This window comes from Primulina tabacum, chromosome 9 (genome assembly GCF_025594145.1).
Source record: "Primulina tabacum isolate GXHZ01 chromosome 9, ASM2559414v2, whole genome shotgun sequence".
NCBI lineage: Eukaryota > Viridiplantae > Streptophyta > Magnoliopsida > Lamiales > Gesneriaceae > Primulina > Primulina tabacum.
The window spans coordinates 36256717-36281447 of NC_134558.1; the positions used below are offsets into that span (position 1 = coordinate 36256717).

General features: G+C 32.3%; 4 protein-coding genes across 8 annotated transcripts; 1 reads left to right on the forward strand and 3 right to left on the reverse strand.

Annotated features, from left to right (window-relative positions):
• Positions 1–3336: 3336 nt before the first annotated feature.
• On the forward strand, positions 3337–4270 carry LOC142556657 (protein LURP-one-related 11-like). Its single transcript, XM_075668137.1, has 3 exons — positions 3337–3641; positions 3735–3968; positions 4060–4270. The coding sequence occupies exons 1-3, from the start codon at positions 3417–3419 to the stop codon at positions 4189–4191; spliced, it is 591 nt and encodes a 196-aa protein (XP_075524252.1). The 5' UTR covers positions 3337–3416; the 3' UTR covers positions 4192–4270.
• Positions 4271–4941: 671 nt separating this feature from the next.
• On the reverse strand, positions 4942–10606 carry LOC142555672 (uncharacterized). The gene is given in 10 exon segments (XM_075666692.1): positions 4942–5389; positions 5461–5570; positions 5770–5925; positions 6012–7007; positions 7009–8034; positions 8136–8244; positions 8633–8670; positions 8998–9120; positions 9211–9411; positions 9929–10606. Coding segments are annotated over 10 exon segments (3099 nt in total). The 5' UTR covers positions 10007–10606; the 3' UTR covers positions 4942–5127.
• A 5709-nt stretch (positions 10607–16315) lies between these two features.
• LOC142555673 (DEAD-box ATP-dependent RNA helicase 8-like) lies at positions 16316–21666 on the reverse strand. 5 transcript variants are annotated; one of them, XM_075666694.1, is made up of 10 exons: positions 21268–21666; positions 20708–20768; positions 19464–19698; positions 18233–18471; positions 17797–18048; positions 17531–17711; positions 17296–17384; positions 17120–17193; positions 16870–16966; positions 16318–16708 (listed from the first exon to the last, which is right to left on the reverse strand). In XM_075666694.1, the coding sequence occupies exons 1-9, from the start codon at positions 21510–21512 to the stop codon at positions 16888–16890; spliced, it is 1455 nt and encodes a 484-aa protein (XP_075522809.1). In that variant the 5' UTR covers positions 21513–21666; the 3' UTR covers positions 16318–16708; positions 16870–16887. The 5 variants fall into 5 exon arrangements, 3 of the variants coding, with proteins under 3 accessions (XP_075522809.1, XP_075522808.1, XP_075522810.1); XM_075666693.1 differs by having other exon boundaries at positions 16318–16767; positions 16866–16966; XM_075666695.1 differs by having other exon boundaries at positions 16318–16767; positions 21268–21518.
• A 525-nt stretch (positions 21667–22191) lies between these two features.
• Positions 22192–24130, reverse strand: LOC142556658 (LIM domain-containing protein WLIM2b-like). The gene is made up of 5 exons (XM_075668138.1): positions 23856–24130; positions 23135–23240; positions 23004–23026; positions 22796–22885; positions 22192–22600 (listed from the first exon to the last, which is right to left on the reverse strand). Exons 1-5 carry the CDS (start codon positions 23988–23990, stop codon positions 22346–22348), a joined length of 609 nt encoding a protein of 202 aa, XP_075524253.1. The 5' UTR covers positions 23991–24130; the 3' UTR covers positions 22192–22345.
• Between the last annotated feature and the right edge of the window lie 601 nt (positions 24131–24731).

Below are 24731 nucleotides of genomic sequence, written 5' to 3' on the forward strand. Positions count from 1 at the left end.
ATACTATTTATTTTTAATAATATTTGTTATAAAATTTTAACAAAATTAGAAAGATATTGAATTAATTAAAATTTAAAAAAAATGAGTAAGTGGACAGTGAGATCCATAAATAATGAAAGTTGATATTAAATGAATGTGAGTGTGTGTTAATAATGGGAAAGTGTTAATGTGATGAATATGTGGCTCGTGGACCCCATAATTTTTGAGGAGATGAAAAGTTAATAACATAGATTAATGTGGACGGATGCGGATGCCTCGTAGGTATCTCTTCATGTGCCATGTTCAAAGCCTGCCCCGCAGCTTGGGCCATATAGATTAATTTAACCTACTTTTTTGTATATATATAGTTTGAAATTGATACTTTATAATACCTCTTTTATATATATACATATATATATACATTATATATATTTGGTATCTACATTGGCAGCTGGAAAACATTAAAGGTTCCATTTGGGCCCTTTGATTATAATGATCTTTTCAACAAGCAATAATTTATGTTCCAACATTTTTGCGTATTTTATGGCACAAATCAACTCAAGAAACTGGTAATATGTCTGAAATGTATACATATTTTTATAAAAACCATATATACAATTTATTATCTTGTATATAATTGAAAAAGGCTATCCTTATTTGCTCTAGCCAAATATTTTTTTTAAAAAAAAAACTTAACTGCGGAAATTTATCAAGAATGTATTATCTTTAATTATTAAATCATTTATAGATAACTCATAAATTTAAATCAATATTTAATTCCAATAATCCTGTCTAATTAGTAATTATATAGTCCTTTTTCCCCGCTATGTCAACCATATACGAATGAATTATGAATAAACTACAAGTATTGTTATTCTTTTTATTGAGTCAAGAAAGAAGTTTTGTTATCATCGAGTCTAGAATCTAAGATCATGTCTTAAATTTAACATATAAGTAATCGACATAAACTAAAATTATTATTTTCTAACATGTAAATTAAAATTATATGTTGTCTAGATTTATTAAATTTTTGGGATGAATAAAAAAAAGAGCAAGACATTTGTTTTAAGCTTTTTCGTACTTTGTTTAAGGACTGTATTCGGCAGGCCTAATCATAGACCACTGTCAGCCAAACTTAAGTGATTTTGTATGTTAATAAATAAAAAAGCTGACTCTATCGGGATCTATCATTGTGATATATCGATCAGATTTATATATAAAATGAAAAATGATATTCATAAAAATAATAATTATTATGATTCAAATAAAATAAGAGATATAAATAATAAAATTGATATATAAAACAATATCATAAAAAAATTTGTGTTAAATAAATTAAAATAGTTTTATATCAATAACTAACGAAAAAAACTTACAATTTAATTTAAACACTAAATAATTAAAACTTACATTTAAAATATTAATAATTTATTATATACTTTTATTTAACCAAAATTGGTTTCACAAATTATCAATATTCCATAATTAATTACGTTATTCATTTCTAGTCAAAGATTTCAAGTCAAAGACGAATATGCTCATATTAAATATGGATATTTTTAATCAAGGAATTTGACAAAATCTATTTTTATTCGGGTCGGATCCTCCTATAGATTTTTTTGGGTAAACGCAAACCATAGGCAGTTGGTCTCCTTTGTAAAATGGTAAATGAAAAAAAATTAATTGGGCCGGGCCAAGATCAAACCATATTGAACCTTCATTCCCTTCAGGCTTCAACTGCAAACTACTGTAACATAGTCGACAGTCGATGTAGCATCCGTTGATGGTTTAAATAGAGCTATATAATGAAGAAAAATAAATATAGTGAATTTTATTATATTTAGAAGGTGATTTCTAAATTTTAAGATCTAATAGCAAAATATTTATTATCACACGAAAAAATTTTTGTGTGACCGTCTTACATATCAATTTTGTGAGACTGATCTCATAAATGACCAAACTCATGAATTTTTTTTTTTAAAATATTGTTTTTCATGATATATATAGGCCGGGTCAACCCGTCTAAAAAAAGCTCATAAAACTTTGTTATCAAATAGAATTAATTGGTTCTACAAAAAATAGATGATTTGAATATATAATTTTAGTACAGAGACATTAAAGATCCATACAAAATCCCAATATTTTAATAATATGGATAAACTTGATTTACATTAAACGCACGTTTTCTAACTGCAATCCAAATAAATAATTAATCAAATAAAAAAATATCGTAATAAGGTCATATCTAGCTATATGTACCTAATATTATATATAATATGTCCTAATTGACTACGTAAGCAAAATGGTCCAAACATAAATAATTTGGTTGTGTATATTTATTTAGAGAATGTCTCTTGTGAGACGGTCTCACATATCTTTATCTGTGAGACGGGTCAACTCTATCGATATTCACGATAAAAAGTAATACTCTTAGCATAAAAAGTAATATTTTTTCATGGATGACCCAAATAAAAGATCTGTCTCACAAAATACGACCCGCGAGACCGTCGCATACAAGTTTTTGTTATTTAATTTAAGCACACAGTCAAATATGATTTTGTTTTTTTTTAATGATTTATATTTCATTAAATATACGTGGTCCTTCACTTAAAAAACTGTCAATTTTAACAAGAGAATTTCATTTTTCAAATGTGCATTCCACCAAAGCTATTTATAATAACTTTCCAGTTACTTCATAAGAGGTCTTCGCTGTGTGTGTGTTTTCAAGCTTGGAAGTCGAAATCGATTATGGTTTAGGCTTGTCGAGTCCGACACAATTTTAAAACTAAACAATAAAATTTCAAATCGTGAAATTTAACGATTCGATTTGTTTATATTCTTTTTCAAAAAAAGATGGAGTGCCAACAGCCAAACCTATAGCCTTCGAATTGCTTGCGAATAACAATATTGTTTGATTTTTATTTTCATATATTCCACAGGAAACTTCTCAATAGTACTCATTTCAAGTGTGTTTAATGCATAACAGTGTGTGCTGATCATAAAAATTTAGGTCAAAACAAGCTTCATATATGATATATTTTTACGCAATTTAATTATATATTGAAATATTTTTATTTATTCAAACAATTTACGTTAAATTATTTAGTCCACGCCTGTCCTCTTCATGACATCAAATGATTATCCAGCGGAGACCAATGAAGTTGTGGGCTTCGTAAATAACCACTGTTTAATACTATTGCAAAATGTTAGAAGTTGTTATCTAATAATTATATTAACGTCAAAATTCAATAATTCAAAATTGATTAATAATTAAATATCTATATATATATTATTATATAACGTTTTGATCAAATCAAAATTACCTACTCACTGGACATGCATGTATCTATATTTATATATAGACATTATAATTAGTTCTTTGAATTCTCAATTATTTAGAATCAAGAGTTTTCAATAGTTTTCCACTGTTCTTCAAAATGGCGAAAATACACCCTAAAGTAGAGCAAATCACGAACAATCATTCGGAAAAAGAAACATACACTATGTGGATGAAATCCCTTATATTTCATGGAAATGGTTGCACTATTTTCAATTCCAAAGGTGAAATCGTGTTCCGGGTCGACAATTACCAGCAGAGATGCAGCACCCAAGTGTTTTTGATGGATTCCGAAGGCCAAGTTTTGTTTTCTGTGACTAGAAAGGTAAGCACGTACGTTAATCAAATAAAATAATTCCTCGATCGTGCTTGGTATTATTAGTTGGAGACCTTAACATAAATTGGTTTAAATTTGCAGAAACTGCGAATTTTCCCACGTTGGGAAGGCTTCAAATGGATTGATTCCAAAGGCAAAACCGAGAGACTACCATGGTTTCAAGTTGGAAGAAATCCCAGAATATTATGCAGCGATATGTCTTGCCAAGTTAGTTTCAACTGTGATGAAAAGATTGGAAGTTGCTACAAGATTTTAGGGTTGGAAGGGAAGTCGATACTCAAGATTGTAGACTTTTCAGGTCAAATTTTGGCAGAGGTTAGTCTTATTAATATATATACACAGTAACGTATATGTAAATAATAAATTCTTGAACAATGAATATCTTTGATGCATATTTATGCTGCAGGCAATGGAAAAACAGACATCAGGAGTTGCCTTGGGTGACGATGTGTTGACATTAATGGTGGAAGCCGATGCAGATCAGTCACTTGTAATGGCTCTAATCACAGTCTATGGCTTAATCAACAAGAAACTGTAGTTATATTATAATTTCAAAAAGAACATATATTGTACATGCATATACAGCCAACCCATAGATAAGTAACAACATTTTGGAAGTGGCATATATATATATATATATATATATATATATATACACACACACTAGCTGCCAAATACTTCGGGGGACTTCAAATTATATATATGTGCCCTCGCATATTTTGAAATTGGACTCTACAGGAATTTTAATGAACAAGCTCAAATTTGACTAGAAACTAAAAATGATCTATTTAATTTTAAACTTAAGTTTAGCTCAAATACAATTTTAAATTCATCAAATATAATAAATTTTTTAAACTTTCTTTTCAAATTTACACATTTCTTTTCAGGGTCTTCCTCATCTATATATCTCAAAAGATATTACTGTTCCACCCCTTCCAATACTTTCCAATTTTTCAAATTTACACAATATTGTCGATCAGATAAAGGTCAAAATTTTAATATGCAGAATTATTGCAGTAAAGCTTATATTATTATATTTTAAAACATGAAAAGAAAAACAAACTAGATAAAGTATGGTTAGAAAATCAATTAAGTCCCTTCGCCCACAGTTTCCTCCACATATTTGGTCAAATTATATATCTCATGTGATCCATTCTTTGTTTTGGACATTTTAGGCAAAACTTAGCTCGTTTCAAAAGTTTTTTTGAAAAACCTTTTTTTAACTCATAATTTCACTCATGTAATAACTTTTTCTTTGTTTGCAATAAGCAAACATCTGATAAATGTATTAGCAATACCAAACTTTTACCCCATCATTCATTATATGAACACAGACAACATGTACTTGGAGGAGAAGGAAACATCCTTTGGTTTTTTTGTACTAAATCATAATATCAATATTATGCAGAATCAAGAAAACCAATTACTAATTTACAAAATCATTATTTTGAAATAATACTCGCGAAATCTAAATTCATATTCTGGTTAAGTCATTTATATACACCGAATCCATGCCGGTTTGTGAGTTCTTCCTCGCTTTCTTGAGGTTCCGCAATTTCATAATTAGCTGTTGCCTTTCACCCTCCACCTCTGCAAACTTGAGGCTTATTTCTGAATATCTTCCCTGCATTTCTTTCAGTTCTTCTTCCATGTCTTTGTTCTTCTCTTTCAGTAATGCCACTTCATTTGATGTTTCACCGTCTCCACCATTAGTTTCAGCATCTTTTAGCACCTCACTGTCGTAGAAAATGCATCAAGGCTTAGCTGGAATATCAAATAATCAGAGTTATTAACGCTAGTGTCATACCCCTTTGTCGATGTTGGTGCAGAATCGTTTATTGTTGAGATTTTGATCGCAGGATTTAAGTGTTCGTCACAATTTCTTGATTCTTGGTTTGAATTAAAATTTGGAGCCACCTGCAAAAATGTAAAATTTAACCAATATGTTTCAAATATATTGTCACCCCGAATCAGAGTTATAGTTAGCTAGTGTCATACCCCTTTAACAAAAAATACATTGTGTTTAAAGTATTTTGAAAACTTACAAACGGCAAAAAGGGAAACTTATGGTGTTATTTGATCACTGATCAGGGCAGTCAAGTGCTAATTTACTAACCTTTCCAACTTTACTTTCAAACAGACGAGCACCGCTTCTGTTGAGCGCTTCTAGTGTTGCTTCTAACTCCTCGATTTTGCTATGAAGATCCTTTTCCTTCTTCGAAGACAAGCTACTCGATGTTTCAAGAGCATTGTCCTTTAACATGATCTGACCCTGTACATCATGGAAACAAGATCAGTATCTAAACTTATAAAGCACGGGATAAAATTTGAGTGTGTTTCAAAAACATGCAGATTGACCTCAAGCAACCGTATTCTCTCCTTAAGATTTGCGACCTCTTTGTTTCCCCAATGAGAAGACGTGGATTTTCCAGTTGATCCACGACTAGAGCTATCCCTTACCTTCCTCTCCATGCTATGGAGTGCATCTTCTTTCATCTTCAGACCACTTTTTAATTGCGAAACCTGCTTCCTCAAGATGTCTCTCTCCAACTTATCCTCCGATGAAGAATGTTTCAATTCATCATACTGCGATTGAATAGTGTGGAGCTGGGACTGCAAAGTCTCAACTAATACTTCTTTTTCCTCCAAAATACGTCTCCCTTCATTTAATTCCTTCTGCCACTCTCCGGCCTCATTCTTTAGCAATGTAACTGAGCTTTCCAGTTTAGATTGTTCGTAATTCCCTTTCTGCAAAAGCAATACCATTTCTTCACTTGATTTTCTCATATGTCCCAATTCATCTTTTAAGGCTAGAATTTCGTCGGACAGGGTCCTCTGAGTTTCTTTATCTTGTGCTCTCTGTTTTTCCAGCTGCTCAATCTGATTCAAATTAAATAACATTTGCCTGGAAATCTGAGCCAATCTATCCTCGTAACAACCTATTACCGATTTGTGTTCTTCAGAAGCATTTTGGAGAATTTCTTCCAGACGGGTTTTTTGCATGCGGAGCTCGTTTGCTTCAGCCAGAGCTTTGGTGGCAAGTTTCTCATTGGCGTCAAATGTTGAGGCCATCTGCGTAGAAAGCCTTTTAAATTCCCCTTGAAGCCGTTCCGCCGTATTTGCATTTTGACATCTCATCTTTCTCAATGTTTCCTCAGCTATTATCGCTCTTTTTTCCTGCTCGATTTTGGTCCGTGTGAGAGCTTCAAGATCAGCTTCGAAACCTTGTGCTTGCTTTTCAAGTTCTTCCTCTAAGCTCTTTACATGAGCTTCAAGTTCCCTTATTGTAACCAAAGAATCTGCAAATTCTTTTGATCGGCTTTTCAGTAAATTTTCCAGATTTTCTACCTGGCATTTCGAGTTCATGAACAATTTCAAATGAAGATGAACATTCGTATTGAATTTTCAGCTGTTCTTGAAGTTGGCTCTGCTCTAGCTTATATGAAATCTCGTGATTCTCCTGTTTCATGATCTCATAATCGAGGGCAAGCTGCTCCATTTGCATCTCTAGTTCATCTTTATCTCTCCTGTAGATATCAATTTCACTACGCAGGTCGATCATCCGCTGTTCACGAAGATCCATTGCACCGCTGTGCTCCTTCAAGAGTTCTTCAAGTGATTTCTGTTCTTCATCATTTGTTTCACACGTGGAGCCCACTTCGCTCGACTTTTTGTCTCTGCCAATTAACACCAATGATCTATCACCAAGATTCGACATTTCCTGATTTTTCTGATCCAACATCTCCTCCAGATCCTGGACAGCAAGAATTAATTCAGAATTAGATTCTTGCGTCTTTTGAAGTTGGATTCGAACGTTTGAATTTAGTTCTTTCGCATGATTTAGTTCTTGTCTGAGTTCTTCTATGAGAGCTTGAGAATCTCCTTCAAAATGCATATGAATTTTATTTTTCGATCCATTGGAATGTCTCAGGGACTCTCTAAGTTTTGCACATTCTTCCTTCAAGGAATCATTTTCCTCTTTCGAGCAAGCAATCTCCTTTGAAAGATCTTGCCCCCGCTTACTCTCTTTCACGATTTGTTTACGAAGAGTCTGCAGTTCTAATTCAGACATCTCCAACTTCCTAGATAACGCAGTAACCTCAGATTTGAGATTCTCGATCAAAATACCAGATGCCACTTCAGAGGGCTGCCGTGAAAAAGTTGCTCTAGGAGTGCTTGAAGAGTCATCCGTACTAGCTTCAAGAGCAGCATTTCCAAGCCACCCCCATTGCAATTTCTGATTCTGCTCGTATATTTCTGTCGGAGTATCAGATTTTGATCCACTGTCAGAACTTGACATTGTTACATCAAATTCACTAGATGCTCGACGATCCGTGTTAAAATCAGACACTTTACTAACGGCCTCATTAAATTGCATGTCCTATTTATAAGAAGAAACACAAAGGGGAAATGGAATTAGAAATTGTAATCGACCGCATATGTTTCAAAAGTTCTTGAACAGGACCCTGTTGTTGACATTACCTCGACAGCATCTCTCTTGACTGATCCATCCTCATTCCCATTAACAAAATGTGTCGTCAAGCTATAAATTTTGGGATTCAATTTTGCATTCTCAATTTCTTCAACGTCTCTGAAGAGAAGGAATCAACAGAGTAACTATGTAGTGACAGATTAAGCTATTGATACAAAATTTTGATATATACACTGGTAAATTTAATACAAAAACACTTGGCTTAAAACAGTATATTATTAAGCTGAATTTTTAATGTGATTTTTTATGAAAGAACCAGAAGCAGTTTTATGTTTATGTATGGCAGTTAAAGAACACCGTTGTTTTATTTTCTTGACGAGAAGCCAAAGCGGAAGCAGTAAACAATACAATTTGATGTCATCCTTTTAAAACACATTTAAGCATTGAAAAAGCTGAATCACAAATCAATATAAATCTAAAAGCATTTTTTTTTAATCCGACTTCTTTGAACATACTCAAAAGACTTAATTAAGGTACTGATCAGCACCTTTGATCAGTCGACTCCTGTATCCTCTGAATTGATACCTGTTGAGACACATTGATTAAAATGAAGATAAAATACTGAGAAAGAAAATGCAATCGATCATCAATCATCTTCAAAGCTGCATTAGACATTAGAATTCCAAAGCCACTATTCTCTCTGTTACAACTACTCTCTCTTACAGATTTGAGTGTGCAAGTGGGAAACAGGATATATAACAGAACCAAGATTTTCATTAGGAAGCAGAAGACATTCCAACACACAATACCATATTTAAACATTAACAAACAGCGAGGATATTACACTTGTAAAAGAACCACACAAGAAAAGTGTCTGTCTTCGGGGTGGGGTGGGGGGATCGAGGGACTTACGTGCAATACCGCTTCTGTTTTTGATTTCCCGAGAGGAAGAGACACCAGGGAGACCTTAGTTGCTTCAGCATAACTCGAAAAATCAAAGGATGCTTCTCCAAAAACTCCACCTTTACATGACCCCTGAAATGCACCATTAAGGAAATTCAACGTACTTAAATAACTTGGGAGCAAAGCAAAGCATAAATTCCATTACCATATAGCATTTCTTACCCTCCCTACAACAAAGTAGTATATCCTCTCAAGAACCTTCCCTGATTTAGAATCCCGATTAAACCTCACAGTTTCATACACGGGATTCTCCCAAAAGCAGCTCCCATCTCGAACCACCGCCTTGTCTGATTTTACGGTTGGTTTTCCAGTATCAGCAGGAACAAGAGAAATCATCCATGTCTCTCCTCTAGCTTTGGTCAACTAAAATTTTAAATGGTAGATCAGTTGACAATTGTAAACACAATTTTGCAGAGAAATATATACAAATTTTTATGATTTTCAATAAGATATAGCAAATGTGAAACAGGATGACAACAATCCTAAACTACTTTCTGCTTCTTCTTTTTCCATTTGTTTTCCCACTCCTTTCTGTATCAAATTACACAATCTTAGTAGATCGACAGAATTAAACATAACCCTCCTCCAAAAAGTATCACTTTAAGTTTATTGTAAACAGAAGAATGAAAAAGAGTAAAAAAAAATCTCAAAGACTTGGATGCATAAAAAATCTGGATTACATTCAATGGTATCTATCTTTTCAGTGACTCAAAATCAATTCACACTGATATTATCAGTAAGAAAAAATTTTATACTTGTAAAGTAAAAGAAATCCAATATTCGTAGTTTCAATCTTGAAATCAGTTTCTTCACCAAACCAAGTAGAGAAAAATACAATTACACCAACAAAATATGCAAGAAAATCAAACAACCTACATACCTGAGCTGCATGAAACTGCAACTTGAAAAGAACTTTGACTTTGTTCTTGTCGCTCCTCCATAGCGCCGACTTGAACATCTCTCCGGCACTCACCGGAGCTCAGCTCATTCACTCACTGGAGCTCCGGCGTCCACCACCAGAAAACCACCATGCAAGCAAAATCCACCTATCCCCCCCAAATCCCCAAATGACCCCCCTCCAAATTTCAAGATAAAAATGTCCAAAACAATGATACAGGGGAGAATTCAACCACGCTCCGCGGTTGACTCAGTAAATCAAGGCTGAGTTATTCAAAACAATGAAAACCCAGTATCAAATACAAGAATGAAGTGAAAGAATTAGCACCAATTGACCCAAAGATAGTTTCTTTTCCCTTTTCTTTCCGCTCTTTTAAGGAGCCTGTACTCTGGCTACAACTCTGAATTCCTGTGTTCGTGTTTCTCTCTCTCTCTCCATACATGTCTTTAGACTTTACGTAACTATGTATCTACAGAAACAGTGCACCGACGAATCCACAATTTTTGTATACCCCGGGTTTTAAATCTAAAAAAGTTATAATAAAAACCATATTTTTTTTAATAAATATTCAAGATTTAATCTTTGGTTTGATATAAAAACAGGGAATATAAAGGATCAGAGAAGCTTGTTGAGTATTAAACTAAATATACCATTGAAGGGTGAGTGGTCTGAATTTTAAGTAGCATGAGGGAAGGTGGTATGTGTGATGACATAATTGCCTACTTTTGGCATCATGTATTTGACTTTTTTCACTTGGAGTATTCTTATTTATCACTTATTACTCCATAAATACATACAAAAACTAAATTTATATGATTATAACGTTAGCATAGGATTCCAGAGCGTTGAGAAACAGTATAACGGTTTTCTACATTTACTCATCTACACATGTCAAAACGAGTAGCCAAGTGGATCTACCCAACCTCTCCTTTTGGAAAGTTGATAAATCATCACTCTTATATTTTAGGTGATGGGATAAATCTAACTAATTTTATGTGTAATTTAACGAGCTAGGGATGGGTCGGCTCGCCATTTTGACAGTCTAACTTATTTTGACATATTTGTTTATACAGATTATTTATAGTCAATTTGACATCGAAGCACCAAGTTTTGGGAAATGATTTTGGATTTGATATACAATTGTAACAAACATCTACTTTAGTTAATCGAAAAAAGACAAAAACTTGTGTGAGACGGTCTTACGGGTCGTATTTTGTGAGACAGATCTCTTAATTGGGTTGGGTTATCAATGAAAAATCATTACTTTTTATACTAAGAGTATTACTTTTTATTGTGCATATCGGTAGGGTTGATACGTCTCACACATAAAGATTCGTGAGATCGTCTCACAAAAGACCTACTTGTGAAAAAATTATCAAAATTTTACTTAATGTTGAGGGTTGAAATGTAAATAATTAGTTTTTTTATCACAAAAATTATTAATAAATTTGATGTGAAACATATAGAAAAAAAAAATTGTTATATATTTTACAAATATTGGTATTACAGTATAGAAATGTTAATTAAGCCGAAACTCGAAATTATGAATTTGGCGAATTTCAAGGTGACATGAAAGTTAAAACAGATTAATCAAAGGTTTAACAAGTTCCTTTTACGCATATAATGTGAAAGAGCCGAAAAAGAAGTGGAAAAAAATTATTTGATTCCAACCAATAATTAATGGAATTCTATGATCGAGGCTAAGGGAATAGGACATGTTTGAAAACTACCTATAATTATCACTTGTATTATATATAGAAGTGCTGATCTAATACGTCTTTGAATTAATTATTAAGTTATTATTTGATATCAATAGTCAATTTCCTTCAAATGGAACGCAGATGACCGCCAATTTTGTGATACTTCTTTTCTTTCATTTTACTGATTTTTTCATCTAATTATTTTCCTTTGATCTATTTAGGGTGAGATCACGTAGAGACCCGTCCCATAACTATTCTATTCAATATTCCTTCTAATAAAAATTGAGAATTTTTTCTTTATTTCATACCCAAACGTAAAGACATAATGTTGGGATTTTTCGGATAAGAAGATGATATGTCGATATTTTTTTTAATCTCTGGAAGATGACGACATACAATACATAATTATTCAAAATTAAAAATGATATTAGTAATTTTTTTATTGGGATTTACAAGAAATAACATGTTTCACTACTACGTGTGAGACATCGGGTGGACTTCTTCTTCCCATGTCTAATTTTTTCTCATTAACAGTAATTTTATTGAGTGCAAGCGACTAGTATTTATACTTATGTCTACAACAGAAAACGCGCCTACACTGAACACGATTTTGTCAATCTATTTACAAATCATATATATAAAATATGATTAAACAAGTAATAAAAAATAAGATTAGATTTTATAATAAAAGTGAATATATAAATTTAGGTGTCTTTGTCCTAACGGAACGAACCTAACGTACGGTGTAGGTTGTTGCGTATTAGCGGCCGTCATATGTATTATACATCATAATTTAATTAAAATGCTAATTATTGATAAAATATAATAAATAGAAGTAATTAAATTAAATGGTTATTTGCTTATTTTAATCTGTTCATTTTCCTTTCAATTATTAATTCACAAACCTTTGTCGAATCACTAAACTATGCGGTAATTATTATATCCATGAAAATAGCCGGGCAAGTTATATAAATATATAATTTTGATATGTTCCATACTTATGTGAACATCAATGAAACGACACTCACCTATTCGATGTAATGAAACATATCAAAATTGTATATACAATAAGTGATTTTCATATCTTCTATGTTTACATAAATATAAACGATGATTGTACAATATATCAAAACTTTATATATATACACGTGTATAAATATATTCTTAGCTTGCAAGAGGATCATATGTTGATTGTCGGGGGCCTCTTAGACTTACCCGTGCCACCACATCCTGTTGAATTTATTCCTACCATTTTTTTAATACAAAACTTTACTAAAAGTTATGTACTAAAGTAATATTATATCTCATCTTGAATCCATCTATTTTAAACTTTTCATGTACAATTCTTTGATAAAATACATCTTTATATACAAAACTATAGATATTTTTATTAATTATTAGTAGGTTCAATTCATTTAAATAATAGACTCATATTAACTAAGTACTATAGTAAATTTAATACCATAGATAAATAAAATTAATAAATTGACAACAAAACTTAAACATATATTAATTTTAATTATAATTTTGCAAAATCAAACATTCCTCGTTTTACTAAAATTTAAACTGATTGTCATTGTGCAACTCAAAACTTTTTAAATCGTACAACCACCCTACTCTACCCAATCACCATTATTCATTCAATCACTCTCGAAACAAAAACATTTATGGCACCTTAATAAATTTTAGAACCTAATTATGTATTACAATTATTTATATAAGTTAAAGTTACAAAGCAAAATAAAATAAATAAGGATGATTTATAATTTTATTAAAATGTAAAATTAAACCAACATGTTCCAAATATATTGTCACCCCGAATCGTGCCACTCGGCGTGGCTTTCCTATAATCATTTCTCGTCCATACGCCAACTTTTGAACCCGCAAATCATTTCATTCAATTTGATGCACTTATTTGTCTACCCCAACAATTATTTTAACTGAAGTATATTTATAAATATTATAAAATTCAGTTTAATTGTATTTTCAAGATATATCTACTTGTGCACACTTTAAATTTGATTTGTTTTATTCAATTATGTTTTATACTTTTAAAATTTAATATTTATCGATATATAAAAACTTCATATCGATAATTTAATTTTTTTAGGTCTACTAACTTTTCAACTTTTGGTTTTGGTACAATAACTTCTGAATTTGAGCTATTTTGGACCATACACCGTCAAAATGTTCATTTTATTGTCATAAAATACTGATTAGATTGTGGTTAAAGCTAAAGTTGCAAAACAATTGCGGATAAGAAATTCAATTTCTTTGAAAGTAAATTAACATAAAAAATTCAAATAAATCAAATTTTTTTACAAGTTATATGTATTCCACCATAACCATTCAATTATTGTAACACCAAAATGTTCTTTATCCATCATCTAATAAGTTTTTTTAGCGAAAATTTGAATATTTAATAATAATAAAGATAAGAATGAAATTTAAAGATATAGAGAATCAAAATCGTAAAAATACATATATAAAACATCAAAAATACACATTTTTCCGAGCATAAACTCGTATTTGTTAAAGGGTTTTGAGAGAAAGAAAAAATACCATTTTAAAGGAAATTTTAAATATTTGTTTAAAAAATGAAAGTTACTTGTATGGAATATCACTTTGTATTTGTAGGCCACATGATAAGAGGGCATATCTAACTACACAAGTTATCAGCTTGTCAAGTGGACTAATTAATAATTAGTTTATATTCATTAAAGGAAAACGAGAAAATAATAAAGAAGAGGAATAATTGAAAGACAGAAAAAGGTACATACAATCACAAAGGATAGGCTGTCTAAAATGGAAGGCCCCGAATATGTGAAGGTTGCAATCATTAGACGATGTAGTCGCGAGGGACACAACATAAAGTGCTCCATAGACAATTTTTGGTCCATTATCCATCATGCCAATTAATGCACATCGTGCCTTCGAATTTCCTAAATTATTATTATTATTGTTGTTGTTGTTGTTAATAATCACACCAATTTAATCTAGATTACCAAGAAATTTGTAAAGATATAGTGCATTGAATGACATACATTGATATGTATGTAAATGCCGAGACATGCAAAGTCGTTCGTTCATCATTTCAGAAAATAAGTAAAGTATCGAAAAATATCGACGGTAGATTTCATTGTCATGAAAAAAATAATGTTAACTAAAAAAACCATAATGATTAAAAGCCATGGTGTTGAAACTTTTTTTGAAAAAGAAAAAAATAGAATAATAAAAAGAAAAAAGAAAAAGCCAATCACGTGAGCTCACACTTGTGGGAAGTCTGCTACAAACAGGCAACTTCCACCGGGTCCAGAGAACAGAATTATGACATATTTGGGATGAGCAAAAACTTGTGTGAGACGGCTTCACGGGTCGTATTTTGTGAGATAGATATCTTATTTGGGTCATCCATAAAAAAATATTACTTTTTATGCTAAGAATATTACTTTTTATCGTGAATATCGGTAGGGTTGACTCGTCTCACAGATAAAGGTTCGTGAGACCATCTCACAAGAGACTTACTCATTTGTACGTATGCTTGAGTTTTGTAAAATTTTAATGAAGCCCATTTTTTACACTTGCATTAGGTTTAATCAAGGATTGGATTTTTTAGGATCCATTTCGATTGGAGAATCTGATTTAAAAATATGAATTTAAAAACCATATATTTCAAATGACTAACTGGCGTAAGAATTTAGAAATTAAACATGTAAGTTGAGCGGACAAGTTTGAAAGATTTGAAATCATTCCAACTCCCACGGTCCAAATGCAACCTCATATTGATGAATGGATCAAAAGAAGTTCAAATTCGACTCAATTCCAATTCGATCTTTTAGAATATTTACATGATAAAAAAATGGAAAATTTATTTAAGAATAGTTTTGTGTTAGCTAATGAAATTGTATTTGGCTATTTTGTAAGTTGATGAATTTATATTTAATAAAGTATTGCTAATATAGTTGTACCATAAATGTGAAAATATCGTTGCTGATTTGAAACATATACAAAAAAATAACTATCAGTAATATATATATATATATATATATATATATATATATATATATTTGAAAATGAACTATCAAAAAAATTAATGCATCGGTGAACATTTTGATACTAAGATGGAAGTTTCTGAAGAAACAATTCGTTCAGAAGCGCATCTGAACATAGCCTTGTTTGAATAATTGCTATTAAGATTTTCTCCCTCAGAGGCCCAACAATTGAGGAAGGGCAAGGTGAATTCATAAAACCAAGAATGGTGGAATTCAAGTCCAAGTTAATGACCAAGGTTATGATTTCGGAGAAAACTCACAAGTAAATGATTGATAATGTTAAAATGACATCGGATGTATGATAATAAAACAGATGTATTAATATAACACATATTGTTCCTGAGTCAGAGGTAGGATTTCTGCGTCTGAGAATATAAAAAGTAAACATTTTCAACTAACTTCAAAAGATCAAATTATTAAATAAAACAGTACATTGTGATTCTATTCACTTAATTTATTTTTTATTTGGAGATTATTGAATCCATGGCATCGAACTCCGACTTCGTCCGATCATACTCAAAATTAAATTTAGTTTGGAAGTTCAACAAGAGTTCTTACACATCCATGGATTGCCCAGAGATTTAGGAATGAAGTAGTTTTATTGTAGAAAGAGGAAAAAACACGAAACCCACTCAATCTTAGAATCCAACCCCATAATCATAATCCATTCAAGATTCTTCCAACTGTTAGTCACTCTAGCTGAATAATGATACAATCAAGAACTACGTCAGAAAAACCTACTCAATCTTTTGCTGATTAGGAAAACACATTATAGCAAGAGAATACAAGCAAAGTCGTATGCAACAGCTCGACATAAATAAAAGAAAAACTACCAAAAAAATGAAAAGCAGTACAGCATGCAACGAACACATCAGATGCAATGATGGAGAAACCCCATTTTTTTGGTTGATCGTGCTTTCAAAAAAATAAAGCAGTCTCCCAATTACCCAAATCATTCAGATATCCAAGCCTCCAAGCAGCAACCGAACCGTCGCTGGTTTCCATCTTGACTGAGTTGCACAAAAATATAATCAAGAACATGGAAACCCCTCAATCTTTATTTGGTATCCTAACAACATACATGAAAAATTAAATAAGTCTTGATAGAACCACATTGACACACACTAGGAAACGGTACGTCATCTATATAGCAAATAATCGAGGAACTCACCACCATATGGTTCAGTTATCACTGACAGTAGACAGCTTGATCAATAAAAGGAGGAATTTGTTTTATTTCTGTACCAAGCTCCTGCTCAATCCTGTACCTGAAAGAAAGGGGAAGCCAAGCAAAAAAGGAGAAAAAAGAGAATAGTACCGAAATTTAGTGTAACTATCAATGTGGTGAACTTATTTCAAGAACAAACCAAAAAAGAGAAATCAAGCAAAGGCTCTTTTAGGGAGAAATATCAGACACATACAGTTTGAAGCAGTCTTCGTAAGTGATCAAACTGACAGCCAATCCGAGATGCCCAAATCTCCCCGAGCGACCCACCTAAAACATACCAACATTATTTCACTATATCAGGTTCCAATCATTGATCAAATCCAAATTTTTCTTTGACGAGTTGTTTCTTCAGAAGTTAATTCCACATACCCTGTGAAGATAAGTTTCCGAATTCTTAGGAAAATCAAAATTGATGACAACGTTGACAGCTTGTATGTCTATTCCTCTCGTAAATAAATCTGTAGAATACACGAAAGCAAATCTTGGTATTGTTGGATATAGTGTTTAAGCACACAGATATACTATTGTTGCTTCCATTACATTGATGTGACTGACTTTGAGCAATAGAATTTCATCAAGGCAGTGAGAAATATCAGTAGTATACCAGTGCAAACAAGATTCCTGCAAGCACCATTTCGGAAGTCATGAAATACCCTGTTGCGATGATCTTGCAGCATCTTAGCATGAATATAGAAGCAAGAATAACCCAATTCTGTGATTTTCTTGGCTAGCAACTCCACTCGATTCACGGAATTGCAAAAGATTATCGACTGGTTAATTTGCAGCTGTAAAGGGTAAAAAAGTGTTACACATTTCCCATAAAGAAGAAGAAGGCTGCCATAAACAAGACTTGAGAAGTTATAATCAAACCTTAGAGAAAAGTGTATTCAGGCAATGAACTTTCTGTCTTTCTTCTACGAAAGCATAATACTGGGTAATACCTTTAAGTGTGAGTTCGTCCATTAAATTAATGACATAAGGTTTATGTAAATATCTATCTTTAAAATCTTTGACGGTCACTGGAAATGTTGCTGAATACATCAAAATTTGCCGATTCCGAGGAAGAAAAGTTATCAGCTGCTCTATGGAAGGTTGAAACTCAGGAGATAAAAGCTTATCCGCCTGAAACATTAAATCCAAATGATATTTAAAGCGAGCACATTTTGAACACCAGAATAAGCAAAAGAGAGTCACTACAATATTTGAAACAATGAGTTTGGCAGGCATAGAGATACATTGATTATGAATGATACAAAAGAGGAATACTAAATAGCCAAAATGGGGAAAAGAGTAACAAGCCACAAACCTCATCCATAACAAGCATTAAACAATCCTTCAAAATGCATATCCCTTTTTTGGTCAGATCAACTATCCTTCCGGGAGTTCCAACCAGTAAATGTACAGGTTGATACAATCTCATGATATCATCCCTCAGACTGGTTCCTCCTGTGGTCACCATCACTTGAATTTCCAAGTGCTTTCCGAGTTCCTTACAGACTTGAGATGTCTGAAGTGCTAATTCTCTAGTTGGTACTAACATAACAGCTGCATTCATTGTGGAAAACACATAAAGCTCAGGATAAGGACTTACAGAACAGTTAACTACATCTGATTTAATTGATGAATTTTCACAATGGTAATCGACGATCAACATTCACCGGTCAAAAAACATGAGACATGGATATAGCGGGAAAATGATATCCTTCAAGTGAGCCGATGTTTTGATAAATTTAGTGAACAAACAGTAAAACCCAACACCTTAATTAATTAGAAGTGGCTTTGATAATTAATCACTTAAGAACTACAACTAACTTATATGCGAATATAAGATCTTTAACTTTACTATATTAGTGTATTTGATGAAATCTGGAAAATCACCCTTTTTCTGAATATAGTTAATTCACTTCTTCCATATAAATTGAAAATGAATTCATCTCAAAGATTAATTTAACGAGCAAATTCAATTCACCCGTGTCCATGACAACCACAAAAACTACAAAATATAACTTCATGGAAAGTTGGAAACATAAAACCAGATAAAAATAATAATCAAATTACTCTGCAAGATAAAACAAAAGTCAAAAACAACTTGTAAGCATTGTTGATAGAATAACCAAATGGGAAAAACTAAAAACTTGTGCATAGAAATAGTTTCAGGGAACCATCTATGAAGATGATAACATTTTCTACATCATTAAATATCTGGTACTAGTTTATAAGAAAATTGCAATAATTCCTCAACCAAACTGGATTGAAAAGGTAAACTTAGTGCTCGTTTACTCAAAGATTCACTAATTTTGAGGTATTGTAATGAAGCAAGAGAAATTTCTCCTACAAATCAAAGCAGTAAACACTTTCAAAGGTTAAAACGAAAGATTGACCATATTTAATTCCATATTCAGGTTAAAACGAGAGATCGACAATATTTATTTTCACACAACATTTTGAACGGCTTCCCATATTAACCAAACAAAGTAATTTTTTGTACAATGGGATAAATAGTTCTTTCGAACAAATAATAACAGGTGCTTGGATACCTTGAATGACATTGTTATCCGGATCAATTTTTTCCAATGCAGGAATGCAAAATGCAGCAGTTTTCCCAGTACCATTTTTAGCCCGGGCAAGGATGTCGCTACCAGTAAGAGCAATAGGGATACTCTCTTCCTGGATGGGAGAAGGCCTCTCAAACCCCTTCTCGTATATTCCCATCAACAGTTCACGTTTCAGAAAGTAATCTTCAAACTCATTTCCTTTTGTTGCAGTTACATCCTGTATGGAAGAAAGCATATCGAGCGATGCAACAGAAAAGCAAGCCAGAGAAACCAGCTTTTTTCCTTGGATGATTTAATTCAGAAAAAATATTCATATTAAGAGGGATAAAAAGGAGCATGACCTCATTTTAACCTGCCACATGATCATTTATATTCCACGTGTCTAATACAATGCATGTATATATCTACGTGCCATTATATGTGCATGCGCCTTGTATATGAGGCATGCATGTGTGTCTGCATTCTATTACAAGTATGGAAACTCAACAGAAAGAGTGACGAAGTAATGAGCGTGTAGCAATCAGTTGGAGAAAATGGTGACTCAGGGCCATGTAGAAAAATGAGGAAAAGACAAAGGTAACATGAACTTCCATCATTCTCAAGATCGCTAAACCATCACCCTATTGTAGATGATAAATAGATGTGGCTAATCTTATTACTGCTGTAGTTATAAGTAAGCAATCAATTGTTGGCGATATCAGATGACAATGCTGGTGGCCTAAGCACATAAAAAGAGAAAAAACAGGAAAAAAGAAGAAAGAGAGTTTATATACATAGTTTCCTATCAAAAAAAGAAAAGAAAGAAAGTTTATATACCAGCCTCGATCATGAATGCTCATGATTTCTATATTAATTGAAATTTCCCATTCCAAACATGTGATCCCTCTTCAGTTTTTGTGCAACAAATCCTTAACTTGGAAACAGTAAAATCACTAAATATTATTTCCCCGTTTAGAATAAATGTCTGCATAGTTGTATTAACGAGGCAGAACCAAAATCTCAATTGCCTCCTAGATTTACATTCTAATGACATCGAAACTTCTGATATAGCACTTGAAACCCCTTCTTTTGGCTGCCAAGTACTCCACCAGATGAATTACTTGACCAACTTATCTCAATTAATAAGAGAACAGATATAAAGGCTATCTAAGCAACAACTAACATTTCACTGGGAATATATAAGTTAACAGCCCAAATGTAACCATAACTAGGAAGGTTCACCATACCTCAGTCTTATACCGGGTATCAGGTGGCGGTATCATCAATTGAGCCTTCCAATCTCGTGAACTAAATGGCACAACCAAAGTATAAAAAAGTGACTTTCCGGGTAAATTCGAGAACAAAAAAGGATTAGCACCAGCTGAATTAAATATCGAGTTATTAGTTTGTCACTCAAAACAAAACAGATGAAAGATTCTCATGGAATCTTCGTAAAACTAAGATCAAAATGGTAGAAACAAATAATCACAATATCTTCGATTTTTTTAAGAGAAATGCCAACTTTCTTTTCGGTAGAAGAAGTGAAGCTCGTTAGGTTCGCTTGTTCGGTAAGAAAAGTAAAAACGATGGCAATTAAGAGCAAGTTACGTGAATTAAAAGATCACATTCTTCGCACAAGCATCATTACAGAAAAGCTACCACTTTTCACGTCAATACCCATGAAGTTGAAAAATAACGAAAACAGTGAAAAACAAGCCAACGCTGCATGAAGCACAAAAATTTATGGAACATAGATAAGAAAATGAAAAATTTCCTTCTAACAGGCAATGAAATTGAAGACACGTACGTGGAACCGATGGCCTCAGCCTGAACAGTATTTTCGATTTCATCAGGAACGGTGGAGGCACTAGCGTTTCGCCTCATCCACTGCTGCGGCTGCTGATTCTGTCCCGTTCGTTGAGGGTACGGTGGCTGCTGTTGCGAGTAATGCGGGTTCCTGTTCTGGAAATTAGGGTTCGGGTTTAAGGTTCCGCCACCGCGGCCATTGCCTATCCCTGGTGGATACCATCCTCGCGTATTATTGTGATTCATCAGAGATTACACAGATTAACTGAGTCCGAAATCCAATAAATTAGATGAAATGAAAAGAATTCACCCTAAATTTTTTAAATTGGTTTCATTTGGAAGAAGATGTGTGAGAAAGAAATTTGCGCAAAAATAGAAGGACCGGCCCACCGGGGTTAGAAACACCGGTTCCTAAACACACACACACACATATATATATATAAATTGAAATGTATTTAACAAATTATAACTCAAATAAGTTTATTTTTAAGGTGAAATAAAATTAAAACTATTATGTAATTTTGGTTAGACAAATTTAACAGGAAAAATTTGAATTTAAGTTTTATTTGTTTGTCTTTTAATTATAATTTTGATATTTTATCTTATCAACACTGTATCTTAGAAATAATGTATCTTTCGATTTTTGAAAATTTTAATCATTTTCATTAAATCGACACCTTACGTGTGAGCTCCAAAATTTTAAGGTAACTCCTTAGAAATCTCTCCTCTTTTCAATTTAATAAATTATTTTTATTTCAATCATATATTTTATTCATCTGTTAATTTCTATATATATAATTTGCTCAGTTGATTTCATCATGAAGACATAGCTTTATTTAGTTTTTCATTAATGCAAAAGCTCAAATTTGTGCTGAAATTCAACTACAATTTAACTTCCTCCAAATACATGAATTACATTAACATACGTCCAAAACTTAAGAAATTAATATAAGCTCAAAAAATTGGGCCAAAATAAGGCCTACATATCTTGTATAATATTCAAACAACAATATATATGTATATATGCTAAGGGTTCCATGAAAGAATTGAAAAATCAAATCATGTATGTATATATTATATTACTCCTGAGCCACCTCCGGCGTAGGCTCCTCGTGCGGAGGCTGCTGCTCCTGTTCCGGAAGCAATGCATTTTTCTTGAGGGAAGTAGTCTTGGTGAGATGAGTGTAGCTTCCCTTCTCCTTGAAGAGCTGGGCAAAGTGGGGCTTGCAGTAGAGGATCCCGTCCAAAGCGGCGTAGGATGAAGGTGTGAGGAAGCAGCCTCCATGAGCACATCTGAAGCATGATTTGTGGTAGAATTCTCCCTCTACTGTTACCTGCAATATGCAAACGTAAATGACGAATGATGAATTCATATTTAAAAAATAATTTTTATTCCTGTTATAATTTGCACATCATGTTTATTAATAATACATATCATTTAATTTGTAATATTCAGTTATGTTTTACATAATTTAATTGTCTATAATCTTTTCACTCAATAAAAAATCCCGCAACAAAAAAAACGTTACCTTCTCCAGTGGGTAAACAGTCTTCTTGCACACTGCACATTTTTCTTGTGTGCCAGAGAAGAAAGATGATACTTTACTAGGTGTTCTGTCCTGCAACATATAATACATATATGTGTAGAACATGGCAACTTAATAAAAGAAATTGTTCATTTATTCGAATATATATATGTATGTATATATATAGTATGTGATGGAGATGTGTACGTACCAGAGTTTCTCCTTGCTTGCCAGCTGATTAGAAAAAAATGAAATAAAATAAGAGAGCAAATAATAATAATAATATATAAAATAATTGTGAATATGAAGTAGAGGACAATGCAAGAAGGCTAATTAAATTACATGGTGGAACAAGCTTTTTAGAAGTGAAGCTTCCAGTTTCTCTGAAGAGTTGTTCAAAGTGCGGTTTGCAGTATAAATTTCCATCCACAGCTGAGTAGTTGCTCATCTGGCCGGGTAAACATATTTTAACACAACAATTCATTCAAAGTTTAAAAACAATAATATTAAAAATAATTCAGAATGACGAAGAAGGGAATGTGAAACAAAAATTTTTATATATAAAAAATTTTCAAGATTCTATGTAGAAACGAACAACATTCGACCAGGAAATTAAATGACGATCCGACAATATCATTGTAAAGTTTCAGAATAAAAAAAAATTTAAATGGGAAGCAAACTTGATATTTCAAGCAAAGAGACAATACATTAGGTTGAGTCTGTGTTTATAAACATGGAGAAAAACTCATCATCGTCTCAACACCATCGATCACCTATGTCCCTAGTTAAAAAAAGGGGTTCCATATCATTTTTTTGATTCAATGGCAATGATTCGGCAATGATTCGGTCATATCTGATTTTTGAAATTCAATGTTACACTCAGGGATTATCGAATGACATACAATGAGTCATATCTGATTTTTCATGTGAGATTATACATTTGACAACGCGAAAAATCATATACGACACATTTTGTACGATCAAGTAAATCGCTATGTGATCTCATGTCATCAATCCGTTGAAATATATGAAAATGTCAAAGATAATTAAATATAACAATTACCGCAAGACGTCCATTGCAATGACTGCATTTAAAGCAAGTCTTATGATAAGCAACTCCATCAGCAGACATCATCTCAACAAAATGTACAGTTTTATCGCACGCCTTGCATTTCTGAGTCGTCCCATAATAAGCCATTTTGTCTGGATTCCCTCCCCTAATTTTTTATGCTAAAATCTGCCCTATTTTTTTGATGAGATGTTCAGGTAAGAAAAAGTTTGGTGCTATTTTTGTGCCATTGGAGACTGACTTTGTAAAGCAATTGTTAAAAAAGGAAAATTAGAGGCTGGAGATTTAAAACCAATTTTTCCGTTAATTAGCAGTGGAGGTGAATTTAGCCTACAATTAAGGATAAGCATCGGAAGATCGCTAGTTTTCCAAATTATATATATAATGATGTTTTTGAATGAGATATATATATATCGTTGGCGGACCACAAATTACTAAAATTTTGTTGAGTCCATGTGAACCTGAGTAACAGTACTTTCCTCCATAAAATGTTATCCATTTATATATTAATACAATATATTCAATTAATTATATGAACATATTGTATTAAAATATATAGAGAGTAACTCGAGATATAACATAGATTCACCCCTAAATTTAAGATTCAAAGTAGCAATTGGAAGCAAAAGGCATAATAAAATTTCAAAACTAAAATATTTTACTTACAAAAAAATATAATTTATAAGACAAAAAATTAATTTATATTCTTTATTAAAGGGGAATGATATTCATCTTTAATTTTTGTTGTATAAGTTGGCAGTATTAATATTTTGTTGTTTCAAAGTAATTTTGTTAATGACTCTTGATTCCTGATTTAGATTACAAAAAACTACTTAAAATTGATAATTAAATTTGTTAGTATCCATAAAT